General features: G+C 52.9%; 1 protein-coding gene across 1 annotated transcript; it reads left to right on the top strand.

Annotated features, from left to right (window-relative positions):
• Window positions 1-602: 602 nt before the first annotated feature.
• BARX1 (BARX homeobox 1) lies at window positions 603-9,266 on the top strand. Its single transcript, XM_077325585.1, has 4 exons — window positions 603-1,139; window positions 6,423-6,711; window positions 7,522-7,606; window positions 8,497-9,266. Exons 1-4 carry the CDS (start codon window positions 932-934, stop codon window positions 8,659-8,661), a joined length of 747 nt encoding a protein of 248 aa, XP_077181700.1. The 5' UTR covers window positions 603-931; the 3' UTR covers window positions 8,662-9,266.
• The last annotated feature ends 12,253 nt before the right edge of the window (window positions 9,267-21,519 follow it).

The raw sequence follows: 21,519 nt of genomic DNA, 5'->3' as shown, positions 1-21,519 counted from the left end.
AACTAAGAGATACATCCAACCCAAATCAAGAATTGCACAGATTTCTCTAGGTGAGATTCCTCAGCAAACATTTTGCTAAGTCTCGAAGTTGACAGGACCGAAGAATTAAATGCTGGCCTGACTCTTGCACTTCAGACCTATTCAGTCTGTCTGGGTTCAGCAGCACACCGGCCACAGCGAAACGTCGGCGCTTCTCTAATGGGACAGTGGACTTCTCAGCCTGCTGCTGTGATTCCACCCACCATTAGGAAAACCGAGGGCCACGGCTCCAGACCCGGAGCCTATCTGGGTTGACAACGGATTGGCTCGTGGCTTAAGCGCATTCGGGCCCTCTCTGGCTCCGTGAGAAATTCTTGAGCAAGTCTCCTTGAGTTCCAGGGGCTTCCCGGGGTGGGAGGGTGTGTGTGTGGGGGGGGCGAATGGCCCGGTGCCAGGAGAGCACCCGCATGGGACGGTTCATTGGCTTGCGCGGGCCCAGGAGCAGCCCCCCCCATCCTTTGGCCCCTCCCCGCCTGTGGCTGCTCCCCTTCCCCCTCCCCCTCCCCCTGCCCGCCAGCCTCCCGAGCCCCCTGTGCTCTGACCAGCACCAGCCCTATAATAGGCTGCTCTTGTGCGCGCCGCTGGGGCGGAGAAAGGAAAGCGGCAGGCTCTGGCGAGGCCGCGCCTTCGAGCCACCAGGGGCTGGCCTCACTCAGCCGGGAGCCCTAGAGCGGCCGCGGGCCACAGTGCCTGGCTGGCTGGTTGTGTGGCTGTCTGTCTGGCGACGAAGAGCCAGCGAGCCCGCGTCGACGGCACCGGCCCGCGGAGGATGGCCCCCGCCTGGGCCAGGCCTCTTCCTGCGCTGGCCGAAGCGCCAGGCGAGGGGCTGCTCTGAGGCTCCGTTGGGCGGGGGCGGGCCGGGCCGGGGGTCTCTCTCTGGCTGCGGGCAAGGATGCAGCACCCCTTGGAGCTGGGCGGCCCCGCTCACTACTTCCCCGCCGAAGCCTTCGTCGACCACCGATCGCATCGCTACCGGAGCTTTATGATTGAGGAGATCCTGACGGATCACGCGGACGCCAAGGGCTCGGCGCCTGCCGGGGAACTGCTCAAGTTCGGCGTGAAGGCGCTCCTCTCGGCTCGGCCCTACCACAGCCCCCTAGGTAAGGCGCCTCCGGGGCAGGTGGGCCAGTCGGCGTCTCGGGAGCGCGCTGGGGAAGCAGGGGGGGGGGGCTCTGATCTCTGTGCGGTTGCGCGCCTGCATGGCTCCTTTGTCCGCGGCCCAACAGCTTCGGGGACCATCCCTCTCGGCCTTTCCTAGCCCCCTTCTTGCCAGCCGAGGCTGCAGGTATCCCCCCCCCCCAAAAAAAAGGGCCGGCTCGATGTCCTGGGACCTGCCATAGAAGCGAGAGAGCCCTTCGGGCCACTGGAGACCCTCAAGGCCTTCCGGGGACTCCAGGGGTGCTGAAGTAGAAGGAAGCCTCACTTCTTTCGATGACACCCATCTTTCCCCCATTCTGTGCAAGGGCTTCCAGTGGGCTCGGCTGTGATCCTACCGACTCCGGCGACCTTAAAGACTCCCAATCCGGTTGTGGCCCGGCTAAAGTGCAGGGAAGGATGCCGTGAGATTTCCCTCTCCTGACTACCCGTTTTCAGGACTGAGTCGGGGGGGGGGGGAGACATCAACGACCACACTCCCTTCTCCTGCCTCCTCAGAGACTATGTTTTGGAAGCCGCCCCGCTTAGGTCAAGGGCGATCTGCGAGAATCAAGCATTCGAGGGACAGGGAAGGGGCTGAGGGGCTGGGGGGGGGGGGTTCCAGTATCTTTACAAGGCAGATAAATAGGCTGACCCACAACTCCTCGAATCCGAGGCTGGCGGCCAACCAGCCATTTGGCCCGGCAGGCATCAAAGGAGCCAAATGCCTCGGCGGATGCAACCTACTCAGTGGGACTCGCGCCACAGGCCGCAGCTGTGCACAGAAAGGCCCCACACAGGGCGAGGGCTCCGCCACCGTGGGTGGCAGGGCGGGAGCACCCATTTTAGGCTCCCCGCCCGGAAATGGAAGACACCCCCCCAGACGTTTAAGGGACCAGGTTGTGAGTCGACAGGGCCCCGCGTGGTTCTGGAAGGAGTAGGTCATGCCCAGAAAAGAGGCCCTGCTTCGATGGCCCAAGCAAACTGCCTGAGCCCGGCGTGGCTGCAGCTGTGGTCCAACGCAGGGGTGGAGTGATGTGTGTGTGTGTGGCTACGGTGTGGTGAGGCCTCCATCCCTGACTTCTCGGGTGTCTCTCAATCCGGCTCTGCTTGCAAACGAGTGAGGGGAAGGGAAGGAGGCGAGGCTGGGCCTTAGGCCTTAAGCAAGCGGGGCCTGCACAGGGCTGAGTCATACCCAGACCGTGCCTCTTGGACCTCTTGCTCCCGGGCAGCTCTCCGGATTTGCCTGTGGGATTGGCATCTCCCTGGCCTGCCCCGCCACCCGCTGATGCCCACATGTCCCCAGCAGCCCCTTCCCGGCTTTCTCGGAGGGCTCGCAGGTGACCACATCACACGCCGAGCCTCCTGGCCACTTCCTCTGGGGTCAGTCTCCAAGAGCAGGCCTCCTTGGCTGCTTGTGGTGGACCTTCCGGGCTCCTCCCCTCCCTCCCGAAATCGCTTTGCTCCTCTCCTTGCAAATGGTGACCGTGCAAGAGGAGGGATGGAGGGGGAGGGAGGCTGCCCTGCGGCCATCGCAGGGTGGCTTCGGGCCTCGCATTCAGGGGGGCTGGAAACAGCCTCCTCCTCCCCCCCCCATATGGAAGGGCAAAGTATTCTGCTGCAGCTCCGCAGCCCCCCATCCGGCCAGTGGGCTCCTGGCTCAAGGCGCCGCCATCCCATTCTGGAAGAGGTCGAAGAAGCACGTATCGATTCAAAGGCATCGGCGTGGAAATCTTCCCTTCCGCCGCCTGCTTTGGTTTCTGTCCGGGTTTCACACGGAAAATAAATAGCATAGCCGTGCAATTCCTCTCTAGGCCCCAAAACCATTTTTTTAAAAACTTAGAATGCCGATGTAGCTGGGCTGCTTTTCAAGTGGAAAAAAGGGAGAAAGCATGACCGGAAATATAGACCCTCTCTAGTTCTATAGTTATGCCTTCATTGCCAGAAGTTCATGCAAATTTCTGTGCCAGAGTTGTGTCAGTCTGTCTGTCTCAGAAGGGGAGAGGGTTGAACCGAGACCTGCCCCGGTGGGTTATCTGCCTCTTCCCTCCTGGTGTTCTCTTGAGGCTGGAGCCGCAACTCCTAACCCCCAGAGGAGCAGCCCTTTTAGTGACTGGTGTTAGAGTTGCCCGAAGAGGTTACCCCCCTCCCTCCGCTGTGCCCTGATGCCCTGCGCTTTGTGGCGCGTAAAAGTCAGATGCGCCTGTCCCCTAAACGGCCTGCCCCTCCGGAGATCGGGTGTGCTTAGGGGGAGATCTTGTTGATAAAGCCCTGCCTGGCAGTTATGAAAATATGGCACCCCTGAAGAGGTTTGTTTTACTGCTGTACAACCGCGAGCTCCGGATGTCACCAGGGCCTGTGGTCAAATGCAATCCCGGCCGGAAGGAGGCTTTCCAGAAGTTCGCCAGACTTCTCTGTTGTGTCTGCGGTACCCACAGATCTCACACTGGAGACCTCCCCACGGGCAGCATCCCTAACGGGGGCTCGCTAACTCTCTGGATCGAAGGCTGCGGCGGGGGCGGGGGATACTGAACGGGGATTCCGGATCTGTCAACTTTTCCTTTTGCCGCTGGCTGTGCCACCCCTGGAAGCGCGCTCAACTACGCTCAGGACACCAGTCTTCTAAATTGTCTCTCTTTCGTGTTGGGACACGCTGTCTATGGAGGTGTCCCCCGCCCTCCCCCCCCTAAAAAAAAAGTACCTGAAAGAATTGGCGCTGGAATAAATAGGCTCCTGGTAACCGATTAATCCGGGTTGAGTCCTTTGAAATCCGTGGGATAGGAGGCCGAGGAAATGTGTTTGTGTGTGTGTTAACTTTTGCCTGAATTCGCACCATTGGAGTCAAGGTGCCACCAGGAACAAGAGGCTGGGTGAGGGGAAACGGGGAGATAAGAAGCAATCTGTTGTTGTTTTTTAACGAGATATCTTTGTTGCAAGGAAGTGTTGGCAGCTGAGGGCCTCCCCAACCCCCACCCCACCCCCATTCTGGGAGAACTACCCAGCCCCGCTCTAGGGGCTGCGTGGCTGTGACTTGCCTGCGTTTAGCGTTTCCTCGGCAAGGCTTAAAAGCAAACATTTCCTCTCTGGCTGCAGCAAGAAGGGATTCCCCCCAGTCGGCTGGGACTTAATCTGACCCTTCTCCTCGCACTCCCTAGGTAAAGGCACTGGCCTCAGCAGGATTTGTTTCTGAGCGAGCATCCCGCAACGCGCAGCACAAGAGATCCTAGATAGGCTCCTACGTGTAAACCTACAGCCCGGCATCGCGGCGGCCTGCAGTGCCGTCTGCCCAGTGGTTTTTGGTAGCAGAGCTTAAGGCAAGAATCTTCTACTAATTTACTTAGGAGTAGATCCCACTGAACAAGATTGGAACTATTTATAAGTAGATTTGCCTATTATGGGCTTGCTGAACTCCCCCCCCCCTCCTTTCAACCAAAGGGGTTTTATGCCGGTTTCCTTTCACTGGATCGGGGCCTTTAAAACAAACCAACCATCTGTGTCGACAGATCCAGTAATATTTGTTTGTTGTCACAAGGATGTTGTCGCTGCCTTTTCGTTTATTATTCTGGTTGTCTGCACAACTAATTTAGATCTCCTTCAGTGACTGCACTTTGATAGGGTGTGAATTTAAATTCACTTTAAAATCACAGCCCCGGGCTGCAAGGAGAAACTGTCGGAATAGTACCAAACCCGTCATCTATTGTTAATTCTAAGGGGAAATTTAGCATGTTTTTTTTCCAGTTAGCAACACATCCCCCCAAGTATCTAATATGGACTTTTGAGCTGTTTTCTAGCGGCTGCAAAGCCCATACAGAAGTGGCAGGAATAGGCCGCAACGTCCTCGATTGACGCATCTCTGGAAAGCAAGCGCTGAGGAAGTGGAGGGCGCTTTCTCCGTCAGCTCACGGTGTTCCCAGAGAGTATCTGAATAAGCGCCTAGCACCGGGGATGACTGTATTATAACACCGGGAACAGATTATTCTCCAGGGCTAGCGGCATCAGGGAACCTTGGGCTTGCTTCTTTTTGAGCATAACGACATGAACTTTGGGGAGGGGGGTGGCCGGGTCCCAAGGAGCCCGGGGAAAAAGAGGAAGAAGCGCTTCGGCGGTACCCCCTTTAAGCAAGTCCTCTGGGTGGAGATCTAAGATTGATGGGGACTTCTGTGCAGCGAGTAAGGCCCAGTCAGTCCTTCTCCATTAGGGTCACCGCAAGAGTCGCTCGACTACGGGCCAGGCTTCCATGCCTTCTCTGTCGCCAACCTCCTGGAAGCCAAGGGAGCCGCCTGATTTGAATGGGAAGGGAGTCACGGCTTCCGGTCGCGGCTAGTTCTTTGGGAGACGGGCAGAAAGGTCGGGAACTTGGGAAAGTAATTCCCCCCTCCCCCCCCGACTGTCACCGCCCTGCTCCATTTCCTTGCTTCGGTCCCTTAGAAAGGATCGCTGTCCTTTTCGCATATCCCGTTCCAAGAACCCTTTCCTGGAAGGAAGTCCCTATGCAAGAGCGCTCCCCCCCTTCCCATGGGAGCCCATGATGATGCTCCAGTAAATTCGCGGGTGCCCAGGGTGATGGCCTGTCCGCCTGCCTGTTTTCCGCAGCCCGTTCCCCTGGAGAGTATTTGCCCCCACCTGAAAATGTAGTCGCAAGCCGTACTGAAAGCCCATCGCGGAACAGAGACCAGGATTCAAATCCTCCTTCACAGATAGGAAGGGCGACCTTGATTCCTCCTGGTCTCTCCCGCCAGCCTACCCCGGGGGATTGTTGTGAGAATGGGACTGTATTAACCTCCCCGAATGGCTTGAGGTGGAGGGAGGCTCCACTCGGAATCCTCCCGAATCACCTAGGGCTTGGAGCTCAGTAGGGGAGTGGGGGAGGAGGGGATCTGTTTCCGCCTAAAGACTTCATGGCTGGGCGATGGGAGGACGCTCTGAATCGCCCTGTGCCTCTATCCAGTACGTTTGTAGGGCTCCCTCTTTCCTGGGGGCTCAGGGAGCCCTACTGTGCCCTTGGAGGCGAGTTCGAGGGCGAGCCCAGGGACACCAGGCAGCCTCCTGGGAAAGTGGCGACGTGGTGCCGGGTCTCCCAGATCCCTCTAACCACTGGGACACCGGGCCAGTGGACCCTTTGCTCCCCTCCTGGAGCCGGGGGTCTCTTGGCTTGGGGCCCCGGCTCTCCTGGGGTGCTTGCAGGCCGGGGCCAGGCGGCACTGGGACGGTGGCCGCGGCTCTCAGGCTGTCCTTCTCTCCCTCCGCAGCTGTGCTGAAGGCCGAGCAGGCGGCCGTCTTCAAGTTCCCGCTGGCTCCGCTGGGCTGCTCGGGCTTGAGCTCGGCACTGCTGGCGGCGGGCTCGGGCCTGCAAGGCGCCTCGGGGCCCCCGCACCTGCCCCTGGAGCTGCACCTCCGCGGGAAGCTGGAGCCGGGCGTGGCCGACGGCGGCGGCAAAGCCAAGAAGGGCCGTCGGAGCCGCACTGTCTTCACCGAGCTGCAACTGATGGGGCTGGAGAAACGCTTCGAGAAGCAGAAGTACCTCTCAACGCCGGACAGGTGGGTCCCTGGCGGCGGCACTGCGGCTGCCCCTCCCCGCTGGCTGGGGCGCTCTTCTGGCCGGACGGGTGGCGAGCCTTCCTCGCCAGGCCTCTGCCTCCCTCTCCGCTGAGACCCCCAAGGCTGGAGGAGGGCACTGGAGGGGAGAGGGGCCGTGGCGAACCACTCTGGGTCTCCTCCGGCCTCTTCTGGGGCCATCCCCGCCCCCTGCACCTTCGGGAAATGGCAGCCGGCCAGGGCCAAGGGTCACCCCACGGGAAGCAGCACCAACCCAGGCCGTGCCCTGCCCCTCCCGCCCCCCAGCCGAACACCCAGCACAAGGGTCTTTCTGCCCCCCCCCCCACTGATGGAGATGAGGGAGGAGATTGCACCCATTTTTCTCAGGGCAGGCGAGCACCGTTTTGCGCTCATGTGTTACAACAGAAGCTGGAGGGTGCTTGATTTGTTTTGGGACCGGTGTATGAGCAACTGGTCGAATTTCATCTTTTCTCCTCCATCTAGGCCCAGTTTTACCACCCAGCTATGATTTCGATTTGAGGAAGTGGCTTCTGGTTCCTTAACATAACCTTGTTTGGCTGCTAGCGAATCCTTCCTCATTTTGTACACTGGAGCCTGCTCCTGAGAGAGAGAGAGAGAGAGAGAGAGAGAGAGAGAGAGAGAGAGAGATTGTTCCAGCAATCAGAAGGAAAGAGGGTGGGAGGCATTTTGTCTGGAAAAATCGGATGCACTTAGGGCGTAACTGCAGAATGTGCGGGGAATGAAAGGGGGAGAGAAACTGGGTGACTAACATAGGCCTTCTCTTCTTTGTAGAATAGACCTGGCAGAGTCCCTGGGACTGAGTCAATTGCAGGTGAAAACCTGGTACCAAAATAGACGAATGAAGTGGAAAAAAATAGTAAGTGTGTTAAAAATACTGAATTTCTGCCTCCCCCTTCCCCTATTTCCATAAGCAGCCGAGGATTCCTCCGACGCCATAGGTTGATGGCACTATTTTAATCTGAATTATGCGGAAATGACCTCTGTTGAAATTGGTGGGGAGGTGATTCCCTATAACATGATTCCATCTGTGTAGGACGTTTTCGGGCCACGAGGGCCTCCCTTGCCCCCAGGAGGGAGAGACTCCAACCTGCTACTAATGCCAACTAATGTCCAGCAAGCACCCCTAAGCAGAGCCACGCCCTGAAGTCGATGGGAAAGTGGAACTCTGCCTCGGATTGCCATGCAAATGGGAGCATCACTTCAGGGGCAAAAGCGTCCCCCTTACAGCTTCACCTGGGGCTAGTTGCAGAAGGGCTGCCTTGCCCTGGCCCTCACTGAGCCAGAGCCCCTTTGCTGGGTTCGGAGGACAGGCTCTGAGAGCGGTGCCATTCCCAGAGTGCAGGCCCAACGCAGACTCGAGGCAGAGGTCTTTGGGTAGGACTCTTGGGGCACCAACCTAAAGGCATCGTGGACCTTTTCTTCTTATTCTTCTTGGCCTACCAGGCCCAAATCCACAACATCAGTTGTCTCCTGCCTCCCCCCTCCCGCTCCCCCGGCAGGAGAAATGTTGAATGTGCAGTGCCAGGCACTGGAGCCTTGCCGTGACAAGGTGCCACTTGGCCCAGGCAGCAGGGCAAGACAGGTGGGAGTGGCAGAGCAGCTCTGGGGAGTTTGCCTTGACACGGAACTCCCAGGCCGCGGACATCTTCCGGTCATCCCCCGGGGATGCCTGTGAGCCTGACATTTGGCCAGCTGGCTTTCTTTGCCTGGTATCCCCTGAACACTGAGGCCTTTGGGTTTTTGCAGGTCCTGCAAGGAGGAGGACTCGAGTCTCCTACCAAGCCCAAAGGGCGCCCGAAGAAAAACTCCATTCCCACCAGTGAGCAGTTGACAGAGCAAGAGCGAGCCAAGGAAGCAGACAAACAAGCGGAAAGCCTCAGTTCCCCCAGCCAGGTCAGCCAGGAGGAATAGTCAAGGCCTCGGGGCCTCAAGATGTCCTGCTCTTGAACCCAAATGGACTGTCAGCGAACCCAAGGCCCCACTTCTGGGCTAGAGGCTGGACTGGGAACGCAGTCAGCATCCTGAAGCTGGGGCACTGCTGGAGCCTCCAGCCAGAAGGGACTGACCTCTGGCCTTGCAAATCGACTAGACCTCACGAGGACCTTGCTGTCCACCACAGGGCTTGCCTTCTGCTAAAGAGGAGCACGTGGACGAGGCCAAGCCCCGAGACGGTTTTCCTCTTTAAGAAGCTGCCAGCAGAAAGAAGACAGGAGACGAAATGGTTAGTGGACACTTCCCAGTTGATTCTGTGGCATTTGTGGGGTGACTGAGAGATCCTGCCCCCTCCCTCTGGGCTTCCACGAGGAAAATGTTGTCGGCTCTCTGGGTGGGCGCGGGGGAAGGGGGGGAGGGGGGGGGAGAAAGTCCCGGCAAGGCAGGAGAACTTTTTTTTTCTGTCCGAGGTCCTGGGTTACCCCACGTTATTCGAGCAGTGCATTTTACAATCAGTTTTTATTAACATGAAAATATTGATTTTTATTTCAATAAAGTATTTTATGAATGACTGGCCCGAGCAATGTAAATGTGTCCGTTTCCTTGGCGCCCTCCGTGCCCAGTGCTAACTCCCTGCATGAGAAGACACCCCTCGTTCGGCGGTGGCTGGAGGCTTTCCCCTCAAACATCTGCGTAAGGTCCAGCCAAAGCCAGCGCTTGGCCAGTCCGATCCAACGGACTGTCACTCAGCAGTGAGCGGCTGGGGAACGATCGCTTAGGGCTGCAGGACAGAAAGGCGACAGAAGCGATCGCTCCTCCCAGGCCCCCGGGCTCCAAACATTGGCTGAAATCAACGGGAGTGCATCTCTTATGGCTTATTGGATGGTCGAGTTCCCGAAGCCAGTCGAGGCGTAGGGTCCGCTAAGTGAAATGGGACTTGCTTCTGGGCAGACCTGGTGAGGGCTGTCTTTTGAGCAGTCCACGTGATGTCTGAGCTCCGCAAAATAATGTAGAGCAGAATACTCCTTCTCTCGTCAGGGGGAGTTGTTCTTCTGCCCATTTGGAGGACTGCAGACGAGCCCTGTTGGATCCAGCCGGACCCGTTTGTTTATTACGTCTTTATCATCCCACCTTTATCATCCCACCTTTCAGCCAAGGTCTCCTAAAACTGCCCTGTGAGGCGGGTGGGCCTGAGATGATCCATGCGCCTCACGCTCCCGTCCATTTCACTGCTTCGCCATCTGTTTCAATCCGCTCTGGGGGATATCCATCCGGCCCTCTCCAGCTCTGCGTCCCTTGCGCCGCTTCGAGTCGCGCCTCTGAAGGCAGTAAGAATGAGCGGTCCTGATCCCGCCCTCCCAGGCCAAAGGGAAGACCCCGATTCCATCCTAATTTGACGCTCGGCCATTCCCTGGGCCTCAGGCGCTCTGTAAGGCCGGTGTGGGTGCAAGAGGTGCCTTGGAAGGACTCGCCAGCGGGAGTCCTCCTCGGGTCAGCAGCGACGTTTCCGCCTATTGCGAGGAGGCACTTTGCTTTGCCTTGGTTAGCAGGTCGGCCAGGCCTTTGGGGAGCCATGGAGCCTTTTGAAAAGCGTCGCACACACTCCGAAAAGACAGGAGGAAACAAACGGTTTTGTGGCAGCAGCCAGAATTTGCCTCCCTGACTCTGGCGGTTCCTTTCCTGCTGGGCAGATTTTGTCACCCAGTTGATGTGTCTCTTTGAGCAAGGGCGCCTTACTGGAGCGGACTCCAGAGGCCCAACGTTTAAGGGATCATTGAAGACGCGGGGCTTCCCCCCTCTCCCCCGTTCCTTCCCCCAGGGATAATAGATTCCACGGGCTTCGCCTGTTTGAGTGGCACTAGCCCTCTTGGTCCTTTTCGTTGACACAAAATGATGCGTTGTTTGAAGGAGACCCATCTTTTCACAAACGGAAAAATTCTGGGCCATAAACCCCAATAAAAGACAGTGGCGGTGGGGAAAGGGGGATAAATGCTAAATTTTAGCAGCTTGGCTGCAGTTAACTGGCCTCTACACCCGCTTATTATTTTACTTATTTTTCTTCATTTATACCCAACTTTTCTCCCCAGCCGGAACTCAACCCCACTGACATCATTCTCCTTCCTTCCATTTTTGTCCCCACAACAATTCTGTTGGGCGAGTGCGGTCACTGGTCCAAGGTCACCCAATAAACTTTCCTGGAAGTGTAGGGATTCGAACCTGGGTCTCCCAGATCTTAGTCCAGCCACTACACCTGCTGCCTATCCAGACGACAGCCGGTGCTATCCTAGGCAATGCTACTGCCTTTAAAACCAGGGCGTTTAGGGTGGAGTAACAGCGTGCAGGACTGCTTTGGTAGACTCGAGAAATGCGCTGTCTCTCTAGAAAAAACGATTAAATAAAGGGCGTGATCCAGCCAGAGTTGTAAACGTCTAAGTCTGCAGTCTTGTGCACTTACCTGAGATAAAATCCCTGTGAACTCGGGAGGGTTTACTTCCAAGTAAACACTTGTTGGATGGAGCTTCATGTCCCCTTGGCTGCAGAGGCTGCGCATCAAACACGTCCTTAATGGTTTCCCGCTTGATACAGGAATATACTTGGATAAAGCCAAGTGTTTTGATCTGAAACTTTGACCAGAGCAATCCCCACGGAATAAAATGGGGCTGATTTCTGAGGAGACCCGCTTTGGCGGCGTGCTCAATAATGCGCTAATGTTTGGCCATAGAAATCGGCTCTTCTGAATGTTCTGGGCGTCTTGGAAGGTTAGGGAAGTTTTTGCTTGTGCGTTTGAGATGTGACAAAACTCTGCGAGGCGGTGATAACAGCTGCTGAACCAGCCTACGGTTTCAAGCTTCCAGTCTCCGTCTGGGATTTGCAGCTCATTTACTTGTGTTTCCTAGACAAATGCTGACAATCCAGAAAGTGAAAAGCAGGAAAACCAGAGAAGCCGGGATCTCGTCAGGGCAGAAAGTGGGAGCCAGGAGGAAATCCTGCGGGGAGGAGGGACAATCCGAAAAGTCTACCCCTCCCTTCCAAATCTCTATCAGAGGATTCTATAGCAAGCGAATTTCCTTCTGGCCGGCCCCTGCCCCTTCCACCCAACTCTCAGCATCCCCTCTCCCCCTTGTATGAGTTTTGCTCCCTTTTGGTTAATTGACCAAGTCTTATTTTTCTGCTTGTCTGGGGATTCCCGCAAAGGTGTGGGTGGCCTGCTTTGGATGACCCACCGAGAGGGAGGGGGAGGGCAGCCAAGTTACTGTGAGCACAGGGGTTTCTGAACCACAAGGGAACTGCGGCTTACACTGTTGGTAGCCACTATCAGGAGAGCAGGAAAGTTCATTTTTTCTAGCCCGGTGTTGTCGTTAGCTGGATGTTCTCCAAACAGGGGGCGTAGGGAATGCTCTTCTGTCCGGCATCACCAGCATTCAGAGAGCTACTGAAGACAAGCACCCCACCCCCATCCATTAGGAAGAAACTAGAGGATTTAATGCCGTGCCAGGATTAAACGGGGGTAAATTGTAAAACCGCCTCTGAAGTTCGTGCATGTCGCAGTGAACAGCAGTCCTTCTATTTGTAAGGAAGAGTCAAGATGCATTCCCTTTACAAAGGAAACAGGGGGTCAATATCTGGATAAAGGTGACCTTTAGATTATACCTACACACTTGAATATCACTTGAAAATTATTCATGGCATTTACAGCCTTACACTGAAATGACGAGTTTAATATTGAGATGCTAAGCTCCAAGCTTCATTTGGGACCAGATCGGCTTAAACGCCAGAATTTCAGATTTCCCACTGGCTGAATGAATGAAGGCATAGTAAAAGTTGTGCCCTCCTTATTTTCTCTCTGACCGTTGTGGTCCTGAGGCTCAACGTACACTTGTCCAGAAGATTCATTCAAGGCGTGAGCTTTCAAGCACTCGCCCTCAGACTTTAGTGAGGAAGAGTGCTTGCACTCGAAAGCTCACGCCTTACATAAATCTTTGTTGGTCTTAAAGGGGCCATTGGACTCGATTTTTGTTGTGCTACTTCAGACCAACACAGCTACCCACTTGCATTTGTCCTTTGGCTTCCTTGCCTTCCGTTTGGAACACTATTGGAGGCCAATTAGACCTGACCACTCGAAAGCAAGTCTCTTGGACTTACTCCCAAGGGAGTGTACACAGGATTGCCATCGGATTAATCAAACTGGATTTAAGGGAATTCTTACAGATACCAGCCCTGTCTTCTCCAGGTTTCCTTGGAAGCAAATCCTCGTTGATTAAGGTGGGATGGTCCTCCCGGAAGCACTCAGAAATAGTTTGTCCGAGAGACTCCAGCGAAACTCGAGCTCTGATCCAGCACACATTTATTGGATGAAACAACAGCGGCTGACTATAAATGAAATCTCCAGAATTGGGATCGGGAGAGAATGCCACCCTAATGCGAGAGTCGCGATTATAAAATGGGAAGGGACGGTCAGGTCACAGGTCTCCGAAGACGGAGGCTGGGAAGCAGAGGTGATCAGACACAAGCAAGTGAATTTTAAAGACAGGGGCCAGAATTGGGGGGGGGTGCCATTCAAACAGGACGAAGTGTGTTACATCAGTAAAATTAACGCGTGCTGCCCTGCCACCTCAAAATCTTGCCTACCTACCGTTTTGTGACTTCCTGCCTGCCTTTTTCCTTTGGCGAGCGCGTTCCCACTCCCAGCATCAGATTCGCTCCCAAGCTCTGCCAGCGCGATCCAGTGCACAGTGACGCCCGTCTACGCCCATCGGATCCGCGGATTTAAACGGGAGTGACTGTAGAGGATCATAGTGTTCGTTCGTACTGCGTCAAGTTCGGGCGGCTGAAGGGCCTTCTTAGAGACAACCACATGGATGATTCCTCAGACAATTGAACTGGAGGAGCAGGGCGCCCCGGGGGATTTCACACGCGCCTTCGGCGGCGGAATGGGATCCATGCCGGTTCTTCTGAACGGAGGGAAACGAAGAACAGGGAACTCGTCCGCAACTCAAGGCGGTGCTTCTTGCGTGCGCGATCGTCCGCGGGCCTCGTAGCCGCCCGGAGTGTCCAGTCCAGCCCTCACTTAGATGCACGCAGGAGGCGGCGAGGGCTCAGGACAAGGCGAGAGCCGTTGCCGGGCTGGCCGCAGTGTTCACCCGAGAGAGGTTTGGGCCTGGGCACAGCGGGGGCACCGGGAAAGCTCCAGCGCTCCGAGGGAGCCCTTGTAATCGCCCTGTCTGCTGACAGATGTCCCAGGCACTCGCAGCCCCAACGGAGCCCGTCAGGGACTGTCTCTCCGCGCTGCACTGGGATGCGGCGGCTGGACCTCACTTTCCTTTGGCGTCTCGAGCCTGACCAGGCGCCAGGGTGCTCCATGCCTCCCACAGGCCTCTCTCCCCCCACGGCTCCCGCCTCCCCTCGGGCAGGAATCCGGGCGAAGTCTGGCCTTTCTGGCTTCTCTCACCTTTTGCGCTGGATCCAAGGAACCCGTCGCCCTGTCTCCCGCTTCTCCTCTCCCGCCTTTAAGCCAACAGGGAAGGGTCTCGACTCCAGAGGCCTCAAGGGCTCAGAGGCGGATCACTTATCGCCAGCCAAACTCCAAATACACAGACTCTTGCCTTTGGTGTTGTGGTTAAATGTTGTGGTTAAGAGCAGCTGGCTTCTAATCTGGAGAGCCAGGTTTGATTCCCCACTCCTCTTCCACCTGCAGCCAGCTGGGTGACCTTGGGCCAGTCACAATTCTCTTAGAACTGTTCTCACAGAGCAGTTCTGTCAGAGCTCTATCCGCTCCAACGATCTCACAAGGCGTCTGTTGTGGGGAGAGGGAGGGAAGGCGATTGTAAGCTGCTTTGAGACTCCTTCGAGTAGTGAAAAGCAGGATATAAAAGCCAACTGTTATTTGCATTTTTTTTTAAAGGCCCTTTATTGGCGAGCAAATGTCAAATCCCGAAATACAAAACGGCCGGATAGTGGCCATGAAAAGCAGCTTCATCCCTTCCCGCTAGCAGGAAAGTCAGCTTGAGCCAAAGATGACTCGACAAAGCCGAGAGAGCTGAGGGGATGCCTGCCAAAATCCAGGCAGAGGGATTTCAAGCACGTGCAGAGCGCCTTTCTTCTGGGCAACTCTGACACCCCGGTTCTGTGGGGCATGTCAGGCGAGAGCGGCAGTGTTTGCCCCCCACTCCAACCCCCAAACTAGCCAGGAAGCCAACCCCGTGGTGCTGGTGAGGCAGCCCGAGGATTCTTCCGAGGGCGGCACACGCTCACATGCCCTGCTCGTCGAGGGAACCGTCGGTGATTCCTGCCCCCCAAATTCCCATGGTGAGCTTGGGCATCTGTCCCTCCGTCCCTCGGTGCCTTTGCTGTGCCAGGAGGCGGGAGGGCGCACCGCGCGGGCCGGAACAGGAGCATCAAGCCCTCGCAGGAACTTACTCGCCACTGCGAGGATCGCAGAGTCTGTGTGTGTCGCCTCCCCCCCCCAAGATCCAGAAGTGGCCCCACGGACTCTACGTTGCCTTCTGCCTTCGGGCGGCCTTAACTCCTTCGCCCCCCCCCCCCCGCGCCCTCTCCCGAGGGCAGCCGTCGAAGCTACGACCCCTTTCCCGGGAGTCCACTCCTCTGACCACCACACTGAGGCGCCTCCGAGGGAGCGTGGTTAGGGTCGGGCTTCTAGGCGAACTCCAGGGGCCTGGGCAGCCAAACCTCTCTCTTCACGGCCGCCAAGGGACATGGATTCCCCCGCGCCCCTTTCCTTGCCAGCCATGTCTGGGGGGGGGGGGGGCTGCCCATCGACAAGCAAAGCTGGAGTTCCTTTTCAGGCGAAGCACCTTTACGCAGGGTGTGTGTGTGTGTGTGTCCCTCCCGGACGCTTAGCCCCCTGCCTGCGCCAGGAGTCTCTGGCCCGAGGGGGAGTCCTTCGCCTGGGGGCCCCTCCCCGGCGAAATGGGACCAGGGCGGCATCGGGGAGTAAGAAAGGGGGTGCCCCGCGGGGTGGGGGGCAAGGGCGGCGCTCACATGAAAAGCGGTGCTCGTCTGGAAGGCGTCCCCGGACTGCTGTTGCATTGGGCCGGAGAAACCCCCTTCTGCCCTCATCGGCAGCAAGTACGGCGGCGGCTGTTTGGGGTGCGCCTCTGCCTGCGCGGGTGCGCGCGAGAGAGCCCGCGTGTGTCCTCCTGCTGCCCCCTCCCCTCCCCCCCCCCGCCGGGTTGTAGATCCAATGCTGGAGTGGCGGAGGAAGCAGGTAATTCTCTTCCTCGCCCAAGAGGCAAACAGAAAGCGGGCGCCGGACCCCGCGGACTGGCAAGGAAGGGATCTCCCCGGGAAAGGCCGAACTGCGCCGGCTGCCTTGCCTTCGGGAAAAGAAGGCGTGTGCAGGGCGACCCCGAAGTCTGGGGAGCTCCCCGGTCAGCCCCGGACTGTAGCCTTGCAGGCTGCTCTCAGGCGTCTCCACAGCGGAGGCAGGAAGCCTCATTTCAATGGGATTTCCTTTCGAATGAGTGTCGCTAGGATCGCAGTCTCGTTTCCCTGGTCTTCTTTGGCCGGGTCAGTAAACATTGGGCGCTCTCGCCATTTCTGCCGGGCACAGGGGTGACCGCAGCCGAGACTAGCAGAGGACCCCATGGCATCTTCAGAGGGCGGGTTGGGAGTTGATTGCCCGAAAAAGTGACTCGCCATTGCAAGACTCTCTCTTTGAGTGGGCACAGGAGAGCGTTGCCTGGAAAGGTTTAGCTCTGGGTTTCGATAACATCTTGGCAGATTTTGGAATGGGGGACCACTGCTGCCAGTGTTAAATGTGTCAAGGGATTGCCCTTACAACCCTCGTGTTCTCAAATGTACACAATTCACACCCTAAACCCCAAAGCCTTCTTGGGCACAAAGGGAAAAAATCCCAGAAAATCCACTGGAAATGCCTTGGATTAAATCTTTTCTTGTGCCCTAATTTGTGTTAAAATCTGATTATTGTTAGGCTGTAGATAAAGGGCAATATTTCTTATGCCAGTGGGCATCCTTGTTTGGATAATGCATCCCGGGTGACCTAGCAGCCATTTTCAAAGTCAATAGCGGAAGAACCAAGAAGACCTAGGTGCAGGTCTTGCTGTAGACATAGGCCATGTTTTAATGTCACATTTCTCAGCAAGGTACTTGGAAGAAAATGCTCCTGATTTGTATTCTCCAGTAACATCTTCAGGATGGAGTGCTCTTTGGTGAGAGTTCCCATGTAAGGCAGAAATTTCCCCAATCTTCATCACAGCAGAGGTAATGTTTGTGCTGCTGAGGTGGGATTGGGACTGATTTAGCTCAAAGAACAAACTGGTCCTTCCTTCCCCTCCTAAAGGATCAGAAAGAATTTGGAAAATGGGCACAGGTTTGACAGTGACCCTCATATTGCGGAACTGAGAAGGATACTGCAGCAATTTTGTTTTTGTTTCTTTCCTGGTATCACTGGGGCTTTAAAAATGTGGAAAAAGACAAAATATGCAGGAGAAGAACACATGTACCATTCAAAAGTTCAGGTCTTTTGTATTAGTGATGTCAGCTTCCTGAGCATTTTCTCCCACTGTATGCAAACTTCCAAATTTATTTATTTTAAACATCTGTATGCTGCTTTTCCATGTCACCCCAAGAGGTGTGTATAATCAATAAAGTAGTTCAATGTGTGTGTGTGTGTGTGTGTGTAAAGTGCTGTCAAGTCACAGCTGACTTATAGCAAACCCCATAGGGCTTTCAAGGCAAGTGATTAAATAGAGGTGGCTTGCCATGGTCTTCCTTGGTGGTCTCCCATCCAAGACTGACCCTGTTTAGCTTTTGAAATCTAACAAAACCAGGCTATATGATATTATTCTGCTTCCTCAAAAAGCCATAAAAATGACAATGTATATTCTAATTTAATTTAACAGTTTAAGAAATTCAATTGCCAATAAGAAGACATGTACTAAATCAGTCAAGAGCCTTCTATAATCGTTCTTGTGCATTCTCTTAAATAATAACAGAGATGCCACAGCCTTTGCTTCCATAGGACTGGAGCGGCCTCAGAGAAAAAGTCCTTGTTTGCCCTGATACACTTTTATGTCTTTTGCCAGTGGAATAGAGAGCAAACCCTGTGGTATGGAGTAAAATGACCTTTCAGGCTCCCATCAGGAGAAGTGACCTTCTAATACATATTTGGGACATAGCCTGTTAAGGCTTTAAAACCAGCACCTGGGATTTAACTTGGAAACATACCAGCAGTCAATGTAGATGTCAACAAATCTCATGATTTTCCATGTCCCAATCAGTAGCCAGGCTGCTGCATTTTGCCCTAATGGAAGTTTTTAGAGAATCTTCATGGGCAGCCCTATGCAGAACTCATTACAGAAATCCAGCTTTGATGCTTTGCCATAGGATTATTATGGTGCTTCAGCACAGGGCCATCTCAACAGCATTCTAGGCCCCTGGGCAAAGCAGTATGCTGGGCTCCTCCTTATACAACCATTCAGAGGAATAAAGACACAATTGATCAGTAACATTAAACCTATTTATTGCTACCTCCATCAAAATCAGTATTTAAACATTAAAAAAAAACCATTCTGCACAGCAAAGATTAATCAACACAAACATCTGGACAATATCACATGAACCTTGAACTTGGAAATCACAACTTTCAACATCTAAATGCTACTCAGTTGGTAAATCATACAGACAGATGGCACAGTATGAAATGACAACAAACTATTATTAAGTTGTGAAATTTCTTTGCAGAGAATTGCTTTATAATTGGCTCAAAGTCAAGAGTCTTCAGGATGTCAGTTTCCATGCACATGATTAGCATGGAGCCCCTATGTTCGTGGGGCTGCCTGGCAACTACTAACGTGCCCATGTGTTAAGACAACCCTGTTTCAGTAGATGTATCAGATATTCATAGGCATGGATTGTGGGAATCCATTCTCATCCGTCATGGGACTTTGGCATCCTGTTTCATAAACGGGGGTACCTTTCACCAGGTCTGGCTATTGAGCAGCTGCAACCCTTCCTTAGTGGGAAAGATCTTGTCACTGTGGAATATATCTTAGTGACATTAGATTACATTAATGCACTCTACATAGGTCTGCCCCTGAAGGCTTGTAGAAGCTACAGTTGGAACTGTAAGGCCTGATAGCTAACTAGAGTGGGTCTTATCACTCCAGTCATGTTCCATTTACACTGGCTCACAATTTGCTTCCAGGTCCAATCCAAGGTGGTGGAGTTGATTTTAAAGTCTGCTGGGCGGTGGTGACCTTACCCATTGCAGGCCAGGATGGAGGCAACCCTGGTGGTGGACAGCCTCATCTGGGCACCACTGAGGCAGGCAGCTCAATCAGAGGCTATGGCCATGTTTGGAAATGTACAGTCAGCTGTTTCAGAACCCAGACAGCTTGGAGGCCAGAATCTGAATATTGTTCCTGGCCTCAACCATGTAAAGTTGTATAAAATGAGCATCCATACTAGTTTTTAAACCTGCCAGTCTTTAAATAACATGAAGAGTAAAGGTGTGTGCATTTGTGTTCCACAACAAGTTGGTACCTCTGACACTTTCATGAACAAACCTATCCCACTGTAAGTTACTCTTACAGTGGCAATGAAATAATTGCAAGGCAGTTGCATTTCATCTTCCTTGGAAAAGAAAATGTCCTTAAAAGAAAGTATGTTCTTCAGAGAATATTTGCACTACAAAACCTCAAAGAAATATGAACAACCAGCTAGTAATTTAAAGTTGTTGTGGCTGGCTTTGAGTTAAGTTGGCTACATGTTATGTTCTAGAAACTTAATTTACCTCTAAGTTCTCTCTCTCTCTCTCTCTCTCTCTCTCTCTCTCTCTCTCTGTTTCTATGTGTATATTTTATCACTTTTTCTCTATTTTGGTCATTTTATTCTATAAAGAAAGCAGGAGGAGGTTGTTCCAAATATCCAGATGGCAGAAAGCAAAAAGCCTGGAGAATGTGAAGATTAGTTGTAAAAAGTGGGCTCAATCATTTAATCAGTATAATTGGCAGATTGTTTTTGGGTCGAGGTGTTGATAGCATACAAATTCACTTAAACATACATAACTGAATACCATATTCAAAGGCTAAGGTGACAGGCCCAGATTGGCTAAAATAGCAACACTAAATCCAGAACCAGCAGCGGCAAGAAGCACTACAGAGTCCCCAAGTCTTACATTCAAGCTAGACACATTCTCAAAATAAAACGTTCCTCCCAAATTTTCAGCAGAAGTTTTATGTAAGGACTCACACCTTTGATGTCTGTCATTTTAAAAAAAGGAATACATGTATAGGAGGTAATCTAGCCTAAGAGTTCTGTGTATTTTATAATATAGGTATCTTGATAGCTTTTTAAAAGGTTCAATGATTTATATTAAAGATACACTTGGGAATGCCATTGCAAGAATTCGTAACAGATAATGTTTGAAAGGTGCCAGAGGCCCATAATTTCATCCTGGTTTCTTATTTTTCAACTTAAGCACCACTTACGTGAAGAATTATGGATTCAAAGTGAAAAATTAATTTCTTTCAAAATTGTTTCCATTTGGACTACATAACGGGTTTAAAAAATGCCGGTCTAAAATATCCCAAACCTCGTAAGCATTCCTCCAAGATAAAAAGGAGGAAAAATAAACAAAGCTGCTTGAGAAAAGTTCAGATGACTAATGCTCATCCAAAATGTGAAAACTCCGAATGCTGATCCACTGACCATACATGTGGACATAGTCCTGTTGACTTCTATAGACCTCCACCATGGTAATGAATCACTCCTTTAGAATGCTTCCTTAAACTTTTAGGCTCCTTTCCTTCTCCCAGGCATGTAATATATATTCCCAAATGCCTCACTTAACTGAATGCTTTTATGACCACAACTTTCTTACATGAATTATACTTCTTGAACTCATCCCAATAATACATATCTTTAAATGTGTGAGTGTTATATAAGTAAAGTAGGGTGAATGTAAATCTTCAAGCAGTCAGATCTAGATGAAAAATAGCTTTGACTTGGAGACTAAGGAAACTACTTGTCTTCTCCAGTCTCAAAACTTCTAATTCATTTGGAAAAAGTCAAGCAAATTAAAAGCTGGCTTTTCCTTTTGAATCAATGTTTGGACTGTGTGTCTCTACTTTTGAATTTTCCTTTCCCCCTGCAATCCCAGAAAATAACTTCTCCCAATTCATTTCTACCAAGGAATTCTGTTGACCTGTGGACAAATGAGTGAATGTTTGAAATACCCACCCCATTTTTTATAGACACCCCAATGGCTGACCTTTTAGGTCTAAGGCCAACAGCTGTTCAAATGAAATATAAAAATGAATTGATTACATACTTTACCCTGACTTCAAATTCTGTAGAACAGGTACAAGGAGGCAGAGCTGATAATTCATCCTGAAATGCATTTTGCACATCTACCTTTTATTCATGGCTGAAAGTGCATCTGGTTTGCATTTGGTGGGGAAATGGGTTATTTATTTCATCCTCAAAAATATGCAATATGAACGTGTTGCATCTGTGCTGTTTCATTATTGTGGGAATGAACAGCTCTATTCTTCTTCTAAAAGGCCATTTTAAAAGGCTTACAAAGAATATGAAGATCATTTTCCTGGAATACAGGCTACTGACAAGTGAATGAACCTATCATGGTAGAAAAGAGCTCATGGTTTGTATGAACCATTTATGCACTGGGAACTTCACTGCCCCAGCTTCCATGCAAATTGGTGGTAGATGAGGTGCACTGGGCCAAATGCTTCCCCATGTGGGTACAGGAAGAGGTGTGGCAACCTGCCACGACTAAAACTCCAGCCTCAAGCCCGGCATGAAACCTCGAGTGCATAAACAGTCATGGTTAAAATT

The sequence above is a fragment of the Paroedura picta genome, chromosome 3 (genome assembly GCF_049243985.1).
Source record: "Paroedura picta isolate Pp20150507F chromosome 3, Ppicta_v3.0, whole genome shotgun sequence".
Taxonomy (NCBI): Eukaryota; Metazoa; Chordata; class Lepidosauria; order Squamata; family Gekkonidae; genus Paroedura; species Paroedura picta.
Note: the sequence above shows the minus strand (reverse complement) of the source record. Positions and strands in the feature narration are given on the sequence as shown.

What these genes read in the sequence shown, in the direction of transcription:
- BARX1 (XM_077325585.1), top strand. Translation starts at nt 932, where the DNA reads ATGCAGCACCCCTTGGAGCTGGGCGGCCCCGCTCACTACTTCCCCGCC. An exon ending in GCCCTACCACAGCCCCCTAG is followed by an intron (nt 1,140 to 6,422) that starts GTAAGGCGCCTC and finishes CTCCCTCCGCAG; the next exon opens with CTGTGCTGAAGGCCGAGCAG. An exon ending in TACCTCTCAACGCCGGACAG is followed by an intron (nt 6,712 to 7,521) that starts GTGGGTCCCTGG and finishes TCTTCTTTGTAG; the next exon opens with AATAGACCTGGCAGAGTCCC.